Source organism: Macaca nemestrina, chromosome 1, assembly GCF_043159975.1.
Source record: "Macaca nemestrina isolate mMacNem1 chromosome 1, mMacNem.hap1, whole genome shotgun sequence".
NCBI classification, from domain to species: domain Eukaryota; kingdom Metazoa; phylum Chordata; class Mammalia; order Primates; family Cercopithecidae; genus Macaca; species Macaca nemestrina.
The window spans coordinates 176,716,195-176,732,329 of NC_092125.1; the positions used below are offsets into that span (position 1 = coordinate 176,716,195).

Here is a 16,135-nt window from a genome sequence, read left to right on the forward strand (position 1 = left end):
AGGAGCCCTTGGGAACCATGCACTCCAGCTCTCTTATTTTTCAAATGGAGAGGCCCAGAGTTATTTAATTTACCCAGAATTACACTGTGAGGTAGTGGCATAGCTGGACACACGATATATCATGATGGAAGTGATTGATGACTTGCCAATCTCACCAACAATCAAAAATCCTCAAGTGAAAGCAAAGTGTCAGAATGTGGAAAGCACTGGTGTCTGTTGTCACGTCATCTATACCATCCATTGCTCATAGTAGATAACACAGCTCCATTATATAGGTTGAGAAGAAGGTAACTGTCCAGCATCCTATAGCTGGGATCTGTCTAAACTGGAAACCATTCATTCATTTATTTATTCATCCATTCATCCACTCAACACATGTTTAGCAAGGGCCTCCTGTGTGCCAGCCTAGCTGCTGGGTGAGCAAATCAGATATAGCCCCTGTCACAATGGATATTTTGCTTTGGAAAGGAAGGCCAATATCATTTGAATTGTCCCATAAAGTTCTTTAAAGTTTAAATTGTAACAACTGCTACAAAATGCTCAGAGAACTTAAAATATGGGAACTGATGGAAAGTTAGGAGTCACAGGGAACTGATAGGGAGTTGGGGAGTCAGATAAGCTTTTCCCAAGGAAATAACACTTTTACTAAGATCTGAGGGGTGAATTGAATTGACCAGGTGAGTAGAGGAGGGAAGAGTGTTCTGGGCAAGGGGGAAAGCCTATGCAAAGGCCCTGTGGTAGGCAGGAGCATGACAAGTACAATGGCCAGGAAGATGGCCAGTCAACTGCAGCAGGAAGCTTAGAGATTCAGACTCCCAAAGCCTTTTGGCTTGCATACTTCACCCAACCCCAGTAAGGCACCAGAATATAAGAAGGGCTAATTGATGTTTGTTGACCTTCTTTCTTATAGATATCCCCACTGATGGGAAGTGGAATTGCTGGTCAAGTTGGTCTTCATGCTCTGGAGGACGTAAGACAAGACAAAGGCAGTGTAACAATCCACCTCCTCAAAATGGGGGCAGCCCCTGCTCAGGCCCTGCTTCAGAAACACTTGACTGCTCCTAGCAGATAATACAGCAGTGGGCTACATACAGTGAGAGCTCTGAGCCCTCAAGTACTCAGGCCAGCTCACCCCTACACCAGTTTCCACCTGGGGTTCATGTGAGGGCAAAAGGCAGTGCCATGCAGGCTGTTTAAAATAAAGATATTAGCTTGTAAAATGCCAGTTGATTTAAATAAATACTGAGTTAAAGGCTTAAGCATCTTTGTAATCCTCACCTTACTCACTCTACAACTTTATTTCACTCATATTGACTACCAGCCAGGAATTGTGTTGGAAGTTGTTCACATTTCACTTCCACTTTCTAGCTGCGACTGGCATATAGTAGGTGCTTAATAATGAATCGATGAATGAATATTGTGTACTTTCCTTGATGAGTACAAGGTCTTGTTCAATAATAATAGTAGTTCCTGTTTATTGGATGACTACTATATGTCAGCCATGGATTCTGTGTATTAATTCCTTCCGTCCTCATGACAGTCTTATAAGGTAGATGCCAGAACAGCTGGGGGATCTGAGGCTTACAGCACTTAAGCAATTTGTCCATTGTTACACAGTTAGAAAGCGGCAGACCTGGATTGCAAATTCAGGCTCTAGAATTTTAAATTCTTAACTCTGATGCTCTCTTACCTCTCAGTAAATGAGTATCTGATTAACAAAGAATTTTTCATGAAATAAAATGCAACAGAAATTACTGTATCTGTGTGTGTGTGTGTGTGTGTGTGTGTGTGTGTGTGTGTGTGTGTGATTGACAAATCTCCAGCCACTCCCTTCTGAGGAGAGAGGATCCTGGTCCCCCAGCTCACTTTGATGCTGAGTATAGGAAGGGTGTGATTGTGCATGTTGGAAGCAGGAGTTCTGGGGCAGAGTGGAATTGTTGTGCTTAATAAAGGAGTGGCAAGGTGAGTTCCCAGGGAAGATCCTGAGCTGGAGACAAGAGCCAGGGAAACTGATCCCTGAAGGACAGAAAGTTGAAAAAGGAGAGAAAGTTGAAAAAGAAGAGAAGATCATGGTGGCTGGAAGAGGAAACACGTGAAAGAGAATTTTAAGTTGATGGTTGTGGGGTAATGTGCAAAATAAACTGTTCCCTACCTCCCCCATGAAACTGTCTGTACATTCTACTTTGCTCACTTACGCCCTTGTGCAAATACCATTTTGGGGGTAGGGCGGAAGGCTTGAAGAAGAGAATAAGACAATTTTTCTCTGGGCTACCAGAAATAAAATTTTGATTTTCTAGATTGTCAAGTGAGCATTTAAGCTTTATTTCTCTCATTCATTCCATCATATTAAAACATCCTGTAAGATTTTCTTTGCTCTTGGGCCCCTCCTGTCTGATTTAAGTACTTCAGGTGAATTTGTTGAAATAAAGTTGGTGGAGTAAAAAGCAGTTGGTTAAAGGTGAATTGGTTCATCCTATTGATTCAACCCACTGATTTTCAGCCAAATCATTTGCTTGGAGTTTACCACTGGAGTTTGATGCTGAGGCCTGAGACCTTAACATATGACACCAAGCTTTGGTTACTGGCACACAGCAATCTCACCCAACCAGCTGTCTGGAATTGAGTCCATAGAACAGCCATCAGAAGGAGCTTCTATTGTACTGCTAGGGGGTTCTTCCAGCAAGTGCGGTGATCCTGCCTGCCTTCCTGCAACCCCGTGGCCCCTGCAATTCAGCTGACGGGTCTGGGCCCTTGTTTGGTTTAATATTATTGCTTTGCCGTCTGCTGTTATTTCAACAGGATAATCCAATAATGTTTTATCTCTTTCATTATACTGAAGCCGTATAATTTTCTTGAGTTATAATCTATCTTCTTTTAAGATTCCCCTGAGACAGGGAAGAGCGGTTCTGTCTTTGCTTGATGGGAGGCTCCCATGAAGCTGACACTAGCACGCTGAAGCGAGCGCTGCCAAATTAAATTCTGAATCTCAATCACAGCCACTGTTTCTAATGGGAAATTTGAGTTGATTATGGAGATGACAGCCCAGGTTCACATTTATTGCATTTAGCAGAAATTGTTTATCCTATTAAATACGGTCTTGAAGGAGCGACAATTGAATTTCGGAGCACCAGTGAATACCCGGGTGACGCCCAGGCATTGCTAAACTGCGTAATAATTATATTCTTATTTGTGGGCTGAACTTCCCCACGTGGCTCTTTCTGCAAACAAATGCATTTTGGAGGAGGCTGAAACATAATGCAAGAATTAAACAAAATAAATGCAAACTGTGCTTTTGGAAAATCTTGGCAACTGTGGCTTTCACTGGTGTACCGGTGAAGGAGCTGTAGTATTCCAGGGGCAGAGTCCAGGCAGGACAGTTTGGCTGTGGTCCTGGAAGCTTGAACACAGCACAAGATGCCTGGATGTGGGAGATTTTTGCATCCCAGAACATAAATCTTTGAAATGCTTTTAGCTCCATGTGCTTAATGTCCAAATGGGAGGCTTTTCGTGTGACCTTGGACTAATAACATAACTTCTGTGGGAATAATAATTATTATAATTAGTTTAACAATAGTAATAATAATAATAGCTGCCAATTATAGAGTGCTTCCCAGTTTATGAAGTCTTTTAACCTACATTATGTTATTTAATCTTCATCTGAATTTCATAAGGTAGATATTAATATGATCATTGGATGACAGGTAGAGAAAGCTTAGAATGGAAACTCGATCCTTATGACTAATGAGTCAACTATAGAAGATAGGATGGGATACAGAGGTCAGGAGAAAGAGCACTTGCTGGCAGAGAATCCAGATAGAAGGAAAAGTCATCTCTGTCTTCAAGAAGAGGACTCTGGCCTGCTCCCAAGTACTTATAAAAAAAAAGTCCTAAGGAGAAAGTGGGCCTGGCACAGAAAGCCCTTGGGGACATCAGCCTGGTGACCTTCATGATCTGCACCTTGATGTAAAAACATACTGGTCATAGGATCTTGCACACAGCAGCCCCTCCACTCGCCCTCCTGTTGAGGCCAATTCCTCACTCATCCTCCAGGTCTCAGCTATCTCTTCTTTCCTACAGCCTTCCTTGCTTCCATTAGGTTAAGAGAGAGATGTCTACTCTCTCTGTTTTCATTTCACTCTGTACTTCTGCCATCATAATAGAAGTAAGTCTGAAAGTCTGAAAATAGAGATAATATTTCGTTTTACAGATTGAAGATGTCCTTAATGACATCATGTCTACTCACCAATGTTTCTAGACTTTGCAGACATTGTATAATTTACTTGCTGCTTATTCTTTCTCAAATATGGCATCCATGAAGGCAGGGACAGTATCTACTGTGCTAATATATCCCAACTTCTAAGTTTAGTGACTGGCACAAGTAGACCATCAATAAATAATTGTGTAACTAACGAATTAATGAAAGGAATAAGTAGGGCCTAGGGAAGAACTTTCTCATGCTGGTGAGAACCTTTAGTGAATTTGTGGTACATGATAGTGGTATCATGAGAGGAGGGGCAGAGCAACCCCTACGATAGGGGCAACCCATATAGTAGTGAAGGATAGGCACTTTCAACTGGCTTTGTGGGCAGCAGTGCAAGAGCAAAGTGAAATAAAAGGGAAGAAAAAACAGCTGATGTCATGAAGGGACTGATAATACCTGTTTGGAGATTTTATTGTTGACACCTCCTGGGGACAGCCAGGAATCCCCAAGGAAGCTCTGCCAAGGAAGGGAACAAAATCTCCGCAATTCTTGGTGGAGCAAACCTGAGAAGCACGTTGACAGGTTGATGAGAAAACCAAGGCTCAAGAGATTTTAAAAGGCCTGCCTACTACGTGGCAGAGGTAGGAAAGAGGAACTGAAAAAAATCATCTTGCAACATTCTGCTTCACCATCAGTGTTCTCATCTCTACATTAGTTTTAAACCTAGAATGGCCACAAAAAAAACTAATGGCAACACATTAGCATAGGGCATATTAGGTCTTTGAGATTCTCTGTTTATTGAATGTTGGCACAAATCAGGTTTTTCTATGTTGTATTTTCTTCTTTGAGTTATCATTCTTAAATGTTAGGCCAGATTCCAACAATGAGGTATTCAGAAACTCAGGGATCTGTTTATGGAGATACTGGGGGTGTTGTCACAACCTCTTAGGCAAAACTGGAAGGACAGCATAGAGACAGGCCAAACAGCATAGTGCTTGGAAGCCAGACTGCTGACGTTTGAAGCCTGGCTCTGTGACTTAATGCCTTGTGGCCTTATACAAGTTATGTACCTGTCTGTGTCTCCATTTCCTCATTTGTAAGATGGGGATGGTGGCAGTGTCAGCCTCCTAGGGTGTTGTGAACATTATATGAATTACTGCATTTAGGAGAGCACCCTGAACCTAGTAAGCATTCCATAATTAGCTATGTCATTATTATCATCATTTCCAGGGATTTTCAAAACATCAACAAGAACCACAGGTTGGTTATTTTTTAGGTCATTTAAAATTGCTTTACAGACATTTCAGTGTAAAACCCACTATATCATACAAGAACAAAAAGACATAAAATAGCTTAGCTCCTAGGGAATGTCTTAATAAAGGACATGGATGATTTTTATATCCCAAGCTCTGGGTTATTAAGAAAAAATGTATCAGCATAACAACTAATATTTGCAGAGGGCATTAGCAGTTACAAAGAACTTTCACATACCTAATCCAGCTTAATCCTCTCAATGCCTGCAACAGGAAGGACTTATTATCTGCCTTTGACAGGTGATGAGACAGAGCCTCGGAGAACCTGAGTGATTCGCCCAAGACCACACAGCTTGAAAGCAGCAGAGCTCAGTCCAAGAGCTGCAGCCTCTGTCCTCATGTCTCCCACAACAGCAGAGGTAGATCCAGCTTCATCTGTAGGGCAAATGCCCACCTGCCTGCTTACATAGAAGGGGCAGAGAAAGGCCCTTCATCTGACATCCCTGCAGCAGAGAAACTGAGCAGGTTTGGAAGGTTTTGCAGTAGACAGACAGGTGTAACACCCAATGCCATTACTTCCTAGCTGTGTGGCTTGAATCAAGTCACTTTTCCTTTCTTGGCCTCAGTGTCCTCGTCAGAAAATGAGGCTGTTAATCTTCAGGGCACAAGGGTGAGGATTAACATTCTTGGGTGCTGAACAAAACAGTCCTGCCTAACTTCTGCCTCTTTTTACCCTGCCTAGCATCTGTCTTTTTGGGCAGGTAGATGCATTTCACCAAAAGAAGAACGAAAAGAAATAGTGATTGCATTTATAGTGAGGAATTCTCAGAGGATTGTCAAAGGGAGTCAAGTGGCTAGTCTGACATTCACCTCTGTGTAGGAGGCCGTGCCGGAGGCTGGGTACTTCCATTATCGCTACTGGCTGCATCCACCAGTTATCTCGAGTCTACACCTTGCAACCCCAGGTGTTCCTTCATCCATCATTGGCCATTGTTTATATTCACTCCTCCTTCCCTCACCACCTCCTGCCAGATGACTCCTTGTTAATAAGCCAGTTTGCTCACATCCTGAAAACTATCTGATTCTGGCCCCTTTTATCCCAAACACTGCCCATCCATCAAATGCTTGCTCCACATGCTTGGTTAGGAAAATGGGAACTGGGGAGGGAGACAAATCATAGATAAAACTTCTTAGCTGCTATCTCTAAAGAAATAGAATGGATAAATAGATCTGTCAGACATGTATCATGCCACTGGTCAGCAGAGTTCATTTGTTATAAACAGGTTAGGACGGCAGGATTTATCTCACATTTTAGGCTGTTAATATAGAAGGGAAACATATTTTCCTTTATCTCTCCCAGGGGAAATCCTAAGACCGTGAATGAGGAATTTTTAACTCGATTTGATGGACTTCCCTTCACTAAGGTGAAAAGGGTGGGCTCTCTCTTGAATTTGTGCAGCCTTCAGGAACGGTGTGGGCTCGGCTGTCCTCTGACATACCAAGAAGGTTGCAGGACTCAGGAGTCCTGTGAAAGTGTCTTTCATTAGGTTTCCTCTCACAAGTTTCTGCAGGCTAGACACTAAAACCATTCTAGAGTCTTTGCCTCCAGCACAGAGAAACCAGAGACAACAGCAGCCAACAAACTTTCCCTGGAAAATTCCTATGTACCAAGTACGATGCTAGGTACTAGGGCTTCAACGGTAAATAGGATTCCCCACTTGCCCTGCAAGAAGTCACTGGGTGGGGTAGACACACAACTAGGCTACAGGGATGGAGCATGGAAAGTGCTGGAATACAGAGCTGTGTGAGGGAAGAGGACCTGATGAAGTGTGGGGTAATGGAAGGGGTCAAGGTTGGTTTTCTGGATGAATGGACACCTTAACCTATGCCCAGGAAAGTGCTGGTGAGGGGCTAGGAGAAGATGAGAGCTAAGAAGTGGGAGTCGGGTAGTTCTTCCAGGAGTAGTATGTGCAAAAGCTGGAGGCAACAGAAGGCCTGACCTATTTGGGGAACTAAATTGGAAATAGTTCTTTAATTCAATAAATGTTTACTGAATCCCTACTGAGGCTAAATACTATTTGGTACTGGGGATCTAACCATGAAAAGGCTTGCTTAATAATGGGGGGAGTTGTACTGTCTTAGTCATTTCAGACTGCTGTAGAAGAAGACAATAAACTGGAGGGCTTAAACAACAGACATTTATTTCTCACAGTTCTGGACACTGGCAATTCCAAGAGCAAGGTGCCAGCCCATTCAGTGTCTGATGAGTCACTCTTTCTGGTTTGCAGACCACTATCTTCTTGTATCCCTCACATGGCAGATTGCAGAGAGAAGCAAGCTCTCTGGTGTCTGTCCTTATAAGGGCACTAATCACATCATGAGGACTCCATCTTCATGACCTAAGCACTCCCAAAGGCCCCACCTCCTAATACTAACCCATTAGGGATTAGGATTTCCACATAGGAATTTGGGGGTACACAAACATGCAGTCCATAACATATGAGAAGAAAAAAAGAACAAATAAACAAATCTATAATGTCAGGTAATGGTGATTCTGTATGAGAAAAATAAATGAAAAGGGTGAGCCTCTTTACACAGGGTGGACAGATAATGTCTTTGCAGAGGTGACACTTGAGCAAAGACTTGAATGAAATGAGGAAGTGAGCTGTGGATGAGCTCATTTAGATGGTGAGCATCTCAGGCAGAGAGGACAGCAGGTGCAAAGGTCCTGAGGAGGGGAGGGTCTGGTGTGCATGAGGAATGGCAAAAGGGCCTGCATGACTGGAGCAGTATCATTGAGAGAAGAACTGAAGGGAAGGAAATGAGAGGGAGCCAAGGGCTAGTTACACAGATCTTTGTTCCTCACATCAGGGGCAATAGATTTCTAGCACAATTGGCTCATAGAGTCTGAACAGAGAGATAAAGGTGGAGGGGTACAACAGCCTCAGAGATGTGCTTTATGAATCCAGTTTGAAATTTGTGGCCTTTATAACAATAGCTGTGGGCTTGCTGAAAGCCCAAGAGTAGCCCAGGGTAATCAGGAAAGGGGCTGTCTGTAGGAATCTCCCTGGGACCGAGCACTGGCTGCCCTCAGGAAAGGCCCAGTGACCAAACTGGAATTCCAAACTCAGTCATCTCCACCCTGACAAACTCCAGCATAATTACCCAAAGAGCTGAGCAAAAATTGCCCCACACTCTATCTCCTGGTTTTCCAGCTCTGTCACTTGGCACCATTCCCCTGCACAATCGGGCCCCTCCTTCTGCTTTCTTTGATGCTCCAACTCTCATTGTGTCTGAGATTCTGCTGGCCATGTCCTGGCTGCCTGCCCTGCTCCCACAGCTGGTTATCCCCAACAGGTCCCTGGACTTCCTGCCGCCTGGGACCTATTGCCATTGTTCACAGTTCTGCTTTACCAGACTGCATTCTTCCAGGGATGGGACCATGTCTGATCCTTTTCTGAACCTCCAGCACCCAGATGGGGCCTGCACAAGAGATCTCCAGCGAGTATTTTGCCCGTTTCTGAAGTGAAGGAGTAGCACCATAAATTTTCTTCATGCCATTGCTCTAATCCATATCACATCCCCTTCCTCTCACGGCACTCAATGGCTTCACTTTGCCATCTCTCATTTCTGCAATGTGGCTTTTGAAGCCTACCCTTTCTCTCTGTCCATTTCCTTCACCCTAAAGGCATATAGTTCAGAAGAGATTCATTGAGTGCTGAACTCTTTAGATCTTCCTTTCTCACAAAGAAGAAAAAAAAAGAAAAAAGCCTCTCCTTATCGCTTTTTATTCTGTCATTAATTTACTTTTCAAAAGACACCTTGTCAAGCTGAAGATTATATCTTTAAACCATGTATTTACACCCACTACCTATAAAACCTTAGATTATAGATCTTCTTAAAAGACCTAAGGGAAAATGCATTGGATGAGCTTTATGCTTTTTGCTTTGTGAGAGCCATTCTTGAAGAGGAAAAGCTGCTGATGTAGTAAAGGGTTGCTATGCTTGAAACTGCCACTGTATTTTAATTTTTAAAGCTCCTGGGGATGTAGCATCCTCAGAGGAGTGGGACAGATGCTGGCTTGGGTTCTCTGGCTCAGAAGATAGGAAGATGGCTTTGCTCAGCCGGTGGTTTTGGCTCACAGATGATTCAGGCAATTACTTAATCTCAAAGTTCTCATCTTTTGCCCAGATTACTACACTTACCTCCTGATGAGCCTCCCTGCCTCTGGTTTCTTTCCCTCCCCTGTGCCCCACACACTATTCTCCAAATCCCTCCACCGACAGACAAGAGGAAAGGGTGGGTGGAGGAAATGGAAGCATGTGTTTGACGCATTCAAACCCTGGCCTGCTCTGTGGCCCGTGAGGCTCAACCTTGCTGAGATTCAGTTTCTTGGCTGCACAATAGGGCACAGAAAATAAACCTTAAGAGATCTTGCACAGGACTAGTTAAAATAGCACAAATAACTTTGCTGTCTCTGCCTTTTTGTTTTGTCACAGACCCCATTCCCCACGCACATATACTGATTCCTCCACTCTCAGGAGCCTCAAGCTTGGCTGCACTTGGAATCACCTGGGGAACTTTTAAAGCTAAGGATGTCAGGCCAGGCACAGTGGCTCACGTCTGTAATCCCAGCACTCTGGGAGGCCGAGGTGGATGGATCACCTGAGGTCAGGAGTTTGAGACCAGCCTGACCAATATGGCGAAACCTCATCTCTACTAAAAATACAAAAATTAGCTGGGCATCATGGTGGCGTGCACCTGCAGTCCCAGCTACTGAGGAGGCTGAGTCAAGAGAATTGCTTGAACCCCAAAGGCAGAGGTTGCATTGAGCCAAGATTACACCATTGTACTCCAGCCTGGAGACTCTGTCTCAAAACAAACAAAAAACACCAACAAAAGAAAACCCGAAAAACTACGGATGTCTGGTCCCTACCCCCAGTGATTAAGATTTAATTGGTTTGGGGTGCAGCCTGTAGACATCAGGGTTTTGAAAACTCCTCAGGTGATTGTAACATACAACCAAGTTTAAGAACCACTGTTTTTAGGTCAAGATCAAATGCTCTCTTTAAAGTGCTCACGTGGCCTGGTCAATTTGGCCCTTGGTCACTTTCTAGCATGAAACTGCCACTACTCAGTAAATAATGAATGTAGGTTAATTATTAATATAAGTTAAAAAGCAAAAAGCAAATTAATGACAGGATGCAAGGCAATAAGAGAGTCTTTTTTCTTTTCTCAGACAGAAGATCTAAAGAGTTCAGCAATCAACTTCTAAATCACATTCTTTAATTAATAATAGTCTTAATAATGATGATGATAAGGGTGAGGCTAATAATGTCCTGTATGACAGGCATGGTGCCAAGTGTTTTATATGCCTTATTTTATTTACATGCATTATTTTCCCCACTCCCCATTCCTGACACATACGCACCTGCACTCACCCTCAATTGTCTTTCTCACTTTCAGACTTTGTCTCATGTTGAATTTCTGTCTGAGAGATCTCCTCCCTCTTTGCCTACTTGAAAAGTCCTTCAGGGCCTGGGGCAAGCCCCATGCCATCCACAATACACACACTCATGGAAAGGTAAATCTCTCTCCTACCTGGCCTCCTTCAGCACTTATTTTGTGTGCTACATATTTTAGCTTTAACTCAACAATTAATTTCCCTAAAGTCTCCTCTAGTTGTTTCGTATACATAATTCTTATTCTTACTTTAACAAGATTGAGGACTCTGGAATGACTTGAAGCATCAATATATATGTTAGTTACCAGACGTTTCTTGAGTACCTACTATGCACTAGGATTGTAGATTTGGCTTTCAAGGAGCTCACAATCTAATACAGGAAACTGACGGATAAACAGAAAATTCAGTGCTACCTAAAATGTTCTCTATTTGAGGCGTGACTGGAGTGCTGTGGGATTCTGAGGCTGGCTGGTGTGATTGGCCTCCCCTAGAGATGGGTTGGAGAAGGTGGATTGATTGTCACTAGCTGGCCTCTTCAAATCCACTCTCCACTCTGGGAGGCTGACCAATGTGCTCCTCATCTATGAACTGACTCTTCAATTCATTCACTTATTTAATCACAGCTACTTACTAAGTCCCTGCTACATTTAAGACACAAGCCTGACCTCAGGGGCTACAGTGCTAAACAAAACAAACTTGACTTCTGCCCTCAAGATTATTATCTCTTAGGAAGAGATAGATCTTAAATAGTCACAGGAGATGTGGGGTTAAATATATATGCTATGATCTGAACATGGTCCCTTCAAAATTCAAATGTTGAAATTCTAACCCCAAAGTGATGGCATGAGGAGGTGGGAAATTCAGAAAGTGACTAGGTCATGAGAATGGAGCCCTCATGAATGGGATTAGTGCCCTTAAAGAACGGACCTAAGAGACTGCCTAGCCCCTTCTGCCATGTAAGGACACAGCAGTAAGACAGTCCTGTAAAAACTAAGAAGTGGGCCCTTACCAAACACTGAATCTGCCTTGATCTTGGACTTCCCAGCCTCCAGAACTGTGAGAAATAAATTTCTGTTGTTTATAAGCCACCTAGTTTATGGCTTTTTGTTATAGCAGCCCAAATAGACTAAGATAATATAATTACTAGTTATGAAAATTGCAATGAAGGAAAAGAAGTGTTCCATAAGAAAATAATTAGAAGAAATGTCACATTTGTGGTAAGAACTTAAGGAAACTAGAGAGATTAATTGAATTAATAAATGAGTTCAAATGAAGGAAAATTGAAATAACTCAAGTCAATTTTTAATATTTTTCTCATTATTTCAGAGTGTCTGCTTACCCTACCAATTAATAATGTTTCCATGAAAGAACAAATATTGTTATCAAAGAACTAAGAGAATTCTCATCCTACTTTGTTTAATTGGGTGTTGATTGTTTCAGGTGTCTGCTTGCTTTGTCTCTAACATTCTGTAAGTTCTCCCTGGTCATGGATTAAGTTTTCTCAGTTTTCTATTTTACTTTATTTTTTTGATGATCCAAGGTGCTGTGAGCAGGACAGAGCTTCTAGTTAACAGTCAACATCCAGTTGCTGAATAAAATGATTGAGTTTTGTAAGTAATAGAGTAGTTGGCTGTAGATAGCAAAACCTAGTCTTAGGCCTGGAAGCTGGCAGAACAAAGAAAAAAGTGTGCTGATTTTCATTGTCTCTCAGTCGAAAGAAGTCTTTATCCAATAGTCAGTGCAGGGGCGATTCACAGCATCTGGTCCAGCCTGTGCTCAGAGGCCCTCAGCAAGCCTGCGTTTGTACTTTCCGCCCTGGACACGAGGCCCCTCCATTCTGAGGCGCGGGATTGTCACACTCTCTTCTCCTTTCCTGGGTGCCTGTTCTGCACACAGACCAGGAGCTCCAGCAACTCCAGCTCCCATCTGCTTTGGCTCCTGCGGAGGAAGTTTCCCAGGGAGGAGGAGGTTAGCATATGGTTAAGAAGGAAGTGCCTGGCTGGTGATGAACAGGGAGGGGTGGGGTGGGACCCTTGGGAGAGAGACTGGCCTCCCCTCCTTTGGTTGACTGCAGCTTGTTGGAGGTACCTACGGATAAGGCACATAGCGTCTTTGCTTCTTTGCTAGTCCGGATGTAGCAAGGGCAGTTTCACTGTGGAGACCATGGCAGACAGGCTTTTAATTGTCCCTGGGGGCTCTGCCCAGGGGGTTGCAGAGCTACTACTAAGGAGGGAGGGCCATCCTGTTGCCTGAAAGTGGTCTGCAATCCCTCCTTGGGGAAATGCCTTCAGGTAGCCAACCAAGACCTCTGTGCTCACTGCTGTGCACTTAATTTGAAACTCTGGATGGAGTGAGAAGAGGCCACTGGGAGCCCATCTCATGAAATTGGAATCCGCCGTTCCATGGAAGATGGATAGCGGAGGGAGGCAGAAGGTGTGCTCCGTTGGAAGAATGACACAGAGTCACTGGAGGGTGTGGAGAATGGGGAGCACCACCCCGCTGGGGAGTCAGAGAAAAGATTTGGCCGGGCACCACCCTGGAGAGGATTGCTAAGCTTTTGTATGAGGATCTGCAAATCAAACCCCCTCAGACTCTGGCAACAGAGGCGCAGAGGGTGACAGGCTCTCTGCACAGAGCATCTGAAAACATGCACTGACCATGGACTATCTGGAAATCTAGCTCAGAGAATTGCCTAGCCTGGGGCTCGGCCTGAGTTTTGGATACTATCATATGAGAAGGATGGACTAATCCAATGGGTTTTTTTCAATCATTATTTTTTTCATCACAATTTCATTTTTCCTAAATGAAATCTTACGTGGACCCCAACCTCGAAGTCAGATGAAAGTGGAGCTGCTCTATTTGAAGCTGGATGTCTGTCAGGCTCGCCCTCCTCCGCTGGGGCAGCTCTGAGACCCCAAGGCTCCTCAGATCACAGTGTGAATATCATTGGATTGGGTTATCTCCAAGTTCCTTCCAGCTCTGTAATTATACTCCCTGATGGGGCAGCCGCAGCAAGGCTCTCTGTCTCTTTCTCCCACCTCTGTGCCTCGGTCCCCATAGGCAAAGGTTTGCTGGGAAAATTCCCAGGGACTGTAATGGGCCTCCATGGAATTTGACTGCCCTGCCTCAGACTTCCTTGCCAGCCCAGTCTCCAACAGGCTGAAAATTCAGTATGATAGCCCCAAGACCACCTGATGTCCACACCTTGCTTGGAACCAGGTTGATGGAGTGCCATGAGCTGCCTGCAATGAACTAAGTGCACTGCCTGCAACTGAATGCAGGAGGAATGGGACCTTGAGAGCAGCCCTCTGTCTCATCCCTTCCTGCAGATCATTATGTAATGCCCACACCTTCTCTGATGCCCACCATATGTGCAGGTGTCTCAGCCTGCCTGCCACTGAGCCTGACACTGGACCATGGAGAGGCACGTCTGGGTAGCCCACACTCCCTCTTCTCCTTGTCTCTATGCTGTATGGACAGGGATCCTAGCAAGTCACTGGTTCTGAGGGCCCTTGGAGTGCTATAATTAAATTACTCTGGCAAGGCTCACATCTGTTCCTTTAAGCCAGGCCAAGTTGATAACCATGAACTGGTACATACTCCACTTTCCACTCCCTGAGATGATACTTACAGAAGTTGTCTCAGACCCTCTACTCTCATTCCCCAAATTTCCTCACTCTTAGGATGTGACTCAGTAGGGTGTAATGGTTAAGAGATTGGGTCCCGGGTCCAAATCCTGGCTCTTTCATTCCCCAGCTAGGTGACCTTGAGCAAATTATCCAACCTTCCTTCTGCCCTGGTTTCCTCATCTGTAAATTGGGACTCATAATAGCATTTATGTCATAAGGTTGTTGGGAAAATAAATGAGTTCATATACATGCTGCTATAATGGCTGTTACTAATAAGGTTTAGTTATTTTTTCTGTTTATTGATCTTTGGTCCCCTTGGGAATGCTGCCTGGCCAATGGGAAAATGGCGGCTGCAACCCAGTCCATACCCTGCTTGGGAAGTCAGGAAAGCCCTGGACCCTTGAGCTGTGCTGTATCAATCCAGAGTGGTTTTCTTTTTCTCTCCCAATTCACCCACCTACCAGGCAGTGCCTTTTTTCCAGTTCTCACAAGGAAACTGGAATCTGCAATTCCATGGAAGATGGAACTGGCCCTGGGAGTTGGTCTCCTTGGTTTGTATTCTCTGCAGGCTCCTTTTTAAGGTCTTTGGCTTTCACTCACCCTCTTGGCTTATCTCTTTCAGCGTATCTCCCACAGGACACAGGCAGCTCAGATTCTATTCCCTTTTGCCACCAAAAGAGGAATTTGAAGAAGTAACAAGTAACAACCCAGAACAATCCTCTACCAATGAAACATCCCACATGAAGCTGTCTCATCTTTTTCTTATTATAATAGAGCCTACCACGAGTGTTAACTAGTTTAATCCTCAACACAACCTTTGAGAAGGTTCCAGTACAATCTCATTTTAGAGGGTATGCCCAGATGGAAATTGGCAGCTTAGCAATTAAAGATCTGGGCTGAATCCGGTGGCTCACGCCTATAATCCCAGCACCTTGGGAGGCTGAGGCGGGCAGATCACTTGAGGCCAGGAGTTCGACACCAGCCTGGCCAACATGGCAAAACCCCATCTCTAGTAAAAATACAAAAATTAGCCAGGCATGGTGGTGCATGCCTGTAGTCCCAGCTACTCAGGGTGGGGGTGGGGGAGTGTGGGCTGAGGTAGGAGAATTGCTTGAACCTGCGGGGTGGAGGTTGCAGTGAGCCGAGATCACGCCATTGCACTCCAGCCTGGGTGACAGAGTGAGACTCCATCTCATAACAAAAACAAAAACAAAAACAAAAACAAAAAACTAAAGATCTGTTTGATACCTGAGCTATGCTATCCTGCCTCCTACTTAGAACTACTCTCTCAAAGAGGAAATAATAACTCACCATCATCTCATTTTAAAACCAGGTCTACTGCATAAAGATCCCCTTGTATCCTAAAGAAATTGGTATTTGTAGTTTGAAGCTTAAAATATTTAAATTCAATTTTGCATTTAAAGATTTTAAGCTTCAAACTACTGACTGCTCACCATGTTGCTCTCCCTTGTTTAGGTCAGAGACTCAGAGATTCTGGGGGTAGGAAGGACCTTGAGGCTGTCTTGCCCAACCATCCCGTGGAAGAATGAATCTCTTTCATTACAATTTCCTGAAAAGTGGTCATCTA

The 16,135-nt window shown here is 44.1% G+C and overlaps 2 protein-coding genes across 2 annotated transcripts in view; one reads left to right on the forward strand and one right to left on the reverse strand.

The window, feature by feature from the left end:
* LOC105495134 (complement C8 beta chain) overlaps positions 1-1,259 on the forward strand; it is a 37,325-nt gene extending 36,066 nt beyond the window's left edge. Inside the window, exon 12 of the mRNA XM_011764365.2 lies at positions 911-1,259. Within this exon, the coding sequence (XP_011762667.2) occupies positions 911-1,065 (155 nt within the window). The 3' untranslated portion in view covers positions 1,066-1,259. The remainder of the gene's footprint in view (positions 1-910) is intronic.
* Positions 1,260-12,188: 10,929 nt separating this feature from the next.
* Positions 12,189-16,135, reverse strand: part of LOC105495133 (complement C8 alpha chain) — a 63,098-nt gene continuing 59,151 nt past the window's right edge. The window contains exon 11 of the mRNA XM_011764364.2: positions 12,189-12,856. Coding sequence (XP_011762666.2) covers positions 12,705-12,856 — 152 coding nt within the window. The 3' untranslated portion in view covers positions 12,189-12,704. The remainder of the gene's footprint in view (positions 12,857-16,135) is intronic.